This window comes from Limulus polyphemus, unplaced genomic scaffold, assembly GCF_000517525.1.
Source record: "Limulus polyphemus unplaced genomic scaffold, Limulus_polyphemus-2.1.2 Scaffold1723, whole genome shotgun sequence".
Classification (NCBI taxonomy): Eukaryota; Metazoa; Arthropoda; class Merostomata; order Xiphosura; family Limulidae; genus Limulus; species Limulus polyphemus.
The window spans coordinates 167845-175118 of NW_013667333.1; the positions used below are offsets into that span (position 1 = coordinate 167845).

General features: G+C 37.8%; 1 protein-coding gene across 1 annotated transcript; it reads right to left on the reverse strand.

Moving 5' to 3' along the window:
- Positions 1–1277: 1277 nt before the first annotated feature.
- On the reverse strand, positions 1278–4701 carry LOC106464704 (glycogen-binding subunit 76A-like). The gene has a single exon (XM_013924859.2). It carries the CDS (start codon positions 4493–4495, stop codon positions 2462–2464), a length of 2034 nt encoding a protein of 677 aa, XP_013780313.1. The 5' UTR covers positions 4496–4701; the 3' UTR covers positions 1278–2461.
- Positions 4702–7274: the final 2573 nt, after the last annotated feature.

Consider the following 7274-nt stretch of genomic DNA (forward strand, 5'->3'; position numbering starts at 1 on the left):
GTTAATATTGTGAAAGTTGTTTTCGATCGACGTAAGTGTAACAGTTAATATTGTGAAAGTTGTTTTCAATCGACGTAAGTGTAACAGTTAATATTGTGAAACAAAACAATGAAAGTAATTCAGTCGATGTAATAATAATGAAACGAAATTAAGTTGCTTATAGAACAGATATGGAGATGTTATGTTTTTATTATACACATACCCATATAACAGTAAATATCACCATAATATTTAAAGAATACGTAGTCTTATATTTTCATTTTCATAAATTAAATCTGTTTGACATAGGAACTCTGTCATTGAAGATTATACATGTCTTATAGCCACCTTATATATATAGAGAGAGATCTGTTTATATTAGTGTTAAACTTCTTTAAAAATAGGAATTGGTATATCAATTAGCTCACACAACAACAGGATGGAAGACTCGTTATTAACGTTTAAATACATATTACAATTCAATGTTCGTTTTCATATCGATACCAGTAATTCTAGCATTAAGGGTAAAAAAAACAAATCAGTATAAAATGCAAGCTGTTCTTATTAAAAACTCATGTAGTTAAAAACACTGGAAACGAATTTACATAACGTTTCGTGTGGAATACCTGGGTTTAAATGATTCATAATTCAACATTTTGACGTTGCACGTGGAATACCTGGTTTTCAATTATTCACAATTCAACATTTTGACGTTGCACGTGGAATACCTGGTTTTAAATTATTCATAATTCAACATTTTGACGTTGCACGTGGAATACCTGGTTTTAAATTATTCATAATTCAACATTTTTTTTTATATAATCACGACTACTTGTGAACTTTTGTAATGAATAATATCTTAATCACTCTTGTGACCCACTGGTGGATCAGCGATAAACTTCAGGACTTATTATACTAAACTCAGGGTTAGATCCCTTCGCGGCGGATCCAGGACATATAGTAGCCAATTATGTAGCTTTTATTACGTTTGTTTGTTTTAGCACAATCTTGAATATTATCTGTACACACAACCGAATTTCAGAGGGAAATATTTCACGTGTTACATAATTACACAAACTTTTCCATTTTAAATAATCACCCATATATTATCATTCTTTCCTTTTTTGGATCAACTAACTTTACGCAGTTATTTTTAGTGTTTCACACTCGTGCATTTTAAAGGCACGTGGAGGTTTGGTCCTTTAACAGAAACTATACCCTCCACGTGAATCATCATTCTTCATAATTCCCAGAAAATAATGTGACAGTTAAACTTCTCGTAGATTCACGTATTAGTCTTAACGAAAAAATGTTTCCTTTTATTTCAGAATCTGAAATTAATAACGTGATATACATATCTACATTCCATTACTTAATTAATAACAAAACAACTGTCAATGTAACATTTCAGAATCACGAGCACATTCCTGTTACTTTTTCAGCGTGAAATTCGTAACGTGGTGTATTTTTTGTACGTTTCGATACTAACAACAGTAATTTAACAAAATCTGTGTGTACGTGACAATCTCAATACGCTAAATGAAAGTACACTACTCCCGTGAATATTCTAATAATAGGATTAAACAACCTGATAACCTAAATAACACTTTAAACATTCACATCAGAACGAATATAGTATATGAGATTACATTTACAAGACCTTAAAACATATCTTCAGATGATAACAAAAATATATTTTGTAACATTTCAGACGGAAATAGATCATTTAATTATTTCATTTTTATATAACACACGACTTTCCAATCCACTGCTTCCATCCGAGACAAGCAAACAAGTACATATTTTTAGTACGTTAGATTTTAGACACCGTTTTACCTTGACACTATCATGGTACTTTTATTTATAATACGTTATTCTTTATACTTACTTTTGACATATTTTAAAGCGTAAAAGTAGCTCTTTTTTTCTTTACAAGAAAAACAGCGTAATGTTTCATAACACTACAGATATATTATGACATTAATAAGTAGGCAGACTTAGTTTACTAGTTAGCTATTTCTATTCTACATCAATTCATCAAGTGTTTTAAATTCACGTTTCCTCAATGGAAAAACGAACCAAACATAAACAGTCCGAAAGGCAAAATGAGAAAGATGGCAGAAAGTTAGCAGTAAATGTATTACACGGTCTTAACTACTCTCCACCGTCCATCTCCATCCGTGTATTTGACGACTACTCACTGTGTAGGGATTTGTTTGTTTTCTGGATTATTTTCGCTCGTTTTCAAATTTTTTTTATATTGTACACTTAGATATCTTGTAAATCTAGGCCATATTACATCTACTTAATTAAATATTATAATCCAATTTTATATGGATAGGGCTATCAGCATTGCCCCCCCCCCAAAAAAAAGGTAAATACTCGCATTTTAAACCTTCTTTTGTGTAAGATTATGCCCACTCACATGATTAGCGAAGACTAAAGTTTCATATCTTACACGAAACTAAGATAGCTCATATCTTCACATAAAATGGTGCATCCAAGGAGGACCTCCTTCAGTCAGTGGTCCAAAAACTCCAGAACTTTGGCTGTGGCAGCGTAATATATAGTTCTTACCATCGTTATTATCCCAAAATTCTTGACCGTTGGCCAAAAACCGAACAGCAAAAATTAGCCGCTGGCCCTGACTCATACCAGGAACCAAAAAATTCAAGGAAAATTTATCTGACCACCCATCACACGATCCATGGACGTAGTTCGCTAGAACGTCATCATAAGTTAACCACTCATTGGTTGTGTAGCGGGCTAGTACGAGCTTTTCGAAAGAGATATTGAGAACGCGAACATGACACTTCACATTCAAATCCGATGCGATGATATTTTCCAGACAAATTTTCTGACTTCGGATCCGATCCAGAAAATCATTTCGTGTTATGGGCTGTGGGAATAGAGGGATTAATGTACAACTGCTGTGAGAAGGTTTGTGCACATTAAGGCTACAAGCGAATGGGTTGGTTTGCGAGATCAAACTGGTGGAAGAGCGACCAGAAGTATGTGACGAAACCTTTAAGTCACTGAATGCAGATGCTGGAATATTAAGTTCCTCGTCTTCTGGTCCTATATGTCTCACGGCCTCCAAGTCAAGCCCTAGAGCATCAGCAAAGCACACGATCTTTTTTCTACTTGGGGTTCCAGGGGGTGTTTTACCGGTTTTGAGAGAAGTACTTCGAACAAGTTTTTTACCACTATCCTCTTCTTCTTCATGGCCATTCAAAGCATTCCATTTTGATTCTACGTGCTCGGATTTTTCATTCTGTGAGCTTTCCTCCAAGAGTCGATTTAGAGAATCGGGGTCCGAAGTTTGTACACTTTCATCAACACTACTGTAAAGACTTTTTCTGGTTCCTTCTCTAGTAAGTACAGATTCTGTAGTGTTTTCAACTAAACCATTTTCGTATTCCTCATAATGATCATTGGTGTCCTGAGATAATCTACAGCTAGAATCTGTGAGATCTGATGACTTACCTTCCTTACCATCGTGATAATTGATGTCCTGAGATAATCTACAGCTACAGTCTGTAAGATCTGATGACTCACCTTCTTTACTTTTAAATGCAGTGCTATCAAGAGTCGAGTTTTTCTTGTTAGGACCATTGCATGTTTCAAGATCAGCGCTAGTAGGAGAGGTTATGCCACTGTCCCCCATCGAGTTTGAGTTAGTGATCGTTTCATTTACAGTTACTAAAGAAATTGGACAGTCATGGGGCGGCTCTTCTGGGCCTCTCTGAAGTGACGTAAGCGTGTTTTCTTTTGAAGGGTCGGAAGACTTATTTACATTTCTGTCGTCTTCTTGCCCATCGTAAACATGAAGAATTTCGCTTTCATCCTTGAGACCATTTAGATCCAACTCCTCAACACTATCGCTGCCACTGTCAACATCATAAAACCGTGCAGAAGTGCCGGTTTCCGGTTCTGATAACGACCAGCTTTCTGCGTATTTTTGAAGTTTTTCAAAGAGAATTTGTCTTTTGCTTCGATCCATTACTTGAGCATGTCGGAAATCATTTTCGCGCCAAGATTCCCCGATAGCCCTAGATCCACACGGGTGAGAATATACCGTTTTAGGACTGTGCTGCGTTTTATCGCTAGAATCCATAGCTCCTATCAAGTTGACAGCTTTATTAACAACAATATTCTCACCTGTTGGACTTGGTGGTGATGAGTCGTCCTCCGGATTACACAGTTCATCTTCACAGGTAAACATAGTTTCCTTCCAGCCCTCAATGTCCACTGTATTTGAGACTGGACTTAGCTTAGAAACGGGAGCCTTATTTATAACAGGAATAATGACAGAATGTTCATTGAATGAATTCGTAAGCCTAAAAGTGTCACAACTTAACTCACCTCCCAAGTGAGAATCCTCACTGTTTCCAAATCTTCCCGCGGACCACAGTTTACTGTGCAGTCTGCGTGCAAGTGCTTCTGCATGGTACCGGCAACTGGCCAAGCTCAGACTACACGGGAGATGCCACACGTCGAAGTTCCATTCCGTCATTTTTAGAACACCCGTGTACTGGCTGTCACCCAAGCCTCCTTAGCTGTTAAAATTATCCCACAGTCTGGCTTCCTTAACAAACGTCAAGTCTGGAAGTACACTTGCCTTCTATAAAATTGCTGGCGTGGGCTCCATTACTTTACACTATTTGTAACGGCATAAAAGACGCGAACCACCACCTCCTGCGTTCTCCGTAGTTTTGAACGACCCTCAAACGTCCTTGGTTGTTGATTCTTCTGGTTTTCTCTGTTGCTACTAGAGGGCACTAACAAAAACGAAATTGATCGAAGTTACGTAATACTATCCCCTCTAAATCAGTAACGTACTTTGTTGAAAATAATCAATTCTTCAAAATACGTTGAGCGTGGCACAAATAGCAGTAAAACTACGTTCCAATAAAATGCACGATGTTTGTGATAAATTTTTGAAATTTCGGTGCTAACTTTTATTTTAATTCTAAAGAAGAGTACGGATAACAAACAAGCAATTTTAAAACATCACTAAAACCATTTGAAATTATTCAATTAATTAAGTCTTTATTTGTGATCACTATTTAAATCATTGGTTCTTTTTAGTAATAAACAATAAGAACAGAAATATTAAACCTCGAATTGCCGTTTTAACGTAAACCTTTGCAATATGTCCACTGTGGGGAATCGAATCCTGGATTTTAGCGTTGTGAGGAAACCTCTAAGTTAGATGTATAAAATAAATAACAGTTTCATGCTTCAAACCCTTTAAGAAAAGATCTTACTGTTGTCTCGTCTTTCTTTAACAGCACAAAAAAAGTTTGGTTGTTGTTAAGCGCGAAGTTACTCAGCACGTATCGAAATCCAAATGTTAACGTTCTAAGCATGTAGACTTATCTCTGAGCCACTAGGAGATTAACAGCACAAAGGAAAACGACATAATAAGAAGCTAAAAATTGTGATTTAGTGAAACTGTATTCTTATCAGAGGAAAGTTAGCTATCAGTAATGTGAAACGTGATCGGCAGCATATCGAGACTTGAACCTTGGACTTTCCTAGCTGCAAGTCTGTACGCCAACTACAAGACTACAGTGAAAGTGGATACTTTTATAAGTAATCCATAATACGATATGTGAAGAAAATATATCAATTTCCCCTACAAATATTGCAGGCTAATATTTTAACCATTTTAAACTTTCCACCAAACTGCACTCGAACTTACGGGCAAATAAACTGACGTAATTCATATTTCTGTTGGTACTTCGTTTTAGGGCAAAGCCACATTGGACAATTTGTTGTGTCCACCGCGGGGAATCGAACCCCGGATTTTAGCGTTGTCACCGGAGGACATCCTATCACACACGGTCTCACGGAACGTCAGTGGAAAATTTACGAACTTAGAACACTAAGATCCAGGGTTCCATTCCCGTAGTAGACAAAGCGTAGAAAGCCCATTGTGTTGCTGTGTGGTAAAAACAACAACAACAACTGTATTTAACTGACGCTGTTATAATTGACTTTCCGATGTGTTAGCTGTTTTTATTTTATATTTCTAAGGGGAAGCTGGCCCCGGCATGGCCCGGTGGATAAGTCACTCGACTCGCAATCCGAGGGTCGCGGGTTCGCGTCCTTGTCGCACCAAACATGCCCAGTTGGGCATGGGGCTAGCAACTCCACCCCGATAACAATTTCCGTCGGCGAAGTGTTGTTGTAGCCCTATGTTCCACTAGGAACGACAGGAACTAAGAAGGAGAAGCTACTTCGAAATCTTCGATAGAGATCTGTTACAACACACAATATAGGGAATTTCATAAACAGTAACCAATGCTTCACTTGGTCCGGTTAAGTCCAGCATTGAAGCAAAAGCTGATATGTATGGTAATTTCGTTATTCGGCCCGGCATGGCCAGGTGGTTAGGGCGCTCGACTCGCAATCTGAGGGTCGCGGGTTCGAATCCCAGTCACACCAAACATGCTCGCCCTTTCAACCGTTGGGGCGTTACATTGTGACGGTCAATCCCACTATTCGTTTGTAAAGGAGGTAGCCCAAGAGTTGGCGGTGGGTGGTGGTGAATAGTTGTCTTCCCTCTAGTGTTTCGATGCTAAATTAGGGACGGCGCGAAATTCTAAACAAACCCAGTATAGTTTTTCTGGTCCAACCACGATACTCACTATTAAGAAGTCAATTGTGGAAAGGCCTTCTAACTTAAATATTACCATTGTCATTATAGAGTTTTATTCAACACGAACAGACCAGGAAATAAAATCTAATTTTAATTAACAAATCTCAGTAATAGGATAATCTTAATAAACGTGTGTTTACAGACTAGAAGTGAAATGTTGTATGAAGCAGAGATAAAGGGGTCTTTACTGCCTGACGAAGGAGTTCTTCCCGAAACGTGGCAGAAAATGTAACTAGAAAAAGTTTTCATTTAAATGTGTCAGTTTATTCTTCAAACAAATATTCCAGTTACTGAAAAACACTTCTTCACCAACAACAGTGTTTGTTTGTTTGTTTTGAATTTCGCGCAAAGCTACACGAGGGCTGTCTGCGCTAGCCATCCCCAAATTTAGCAGTGGGAGACTAGAGGGAAGGCAACTAGTCATCCCCACCGCGAACTCTTGGGCTACTATTTTACCAACGTATAGTTGGATTGACCGTACCATTATAACGTCCCCACGGCTGAAAGGGCGAGCATGTTTGGTGGGACGGGGATTCGACCACCATGTTTTTGACGTCGGTGATGTACATTACATTAACAATCTTCTGTCTCTCTCTTAGTGAAAGAAACACAAGTTTATAAGAATTTT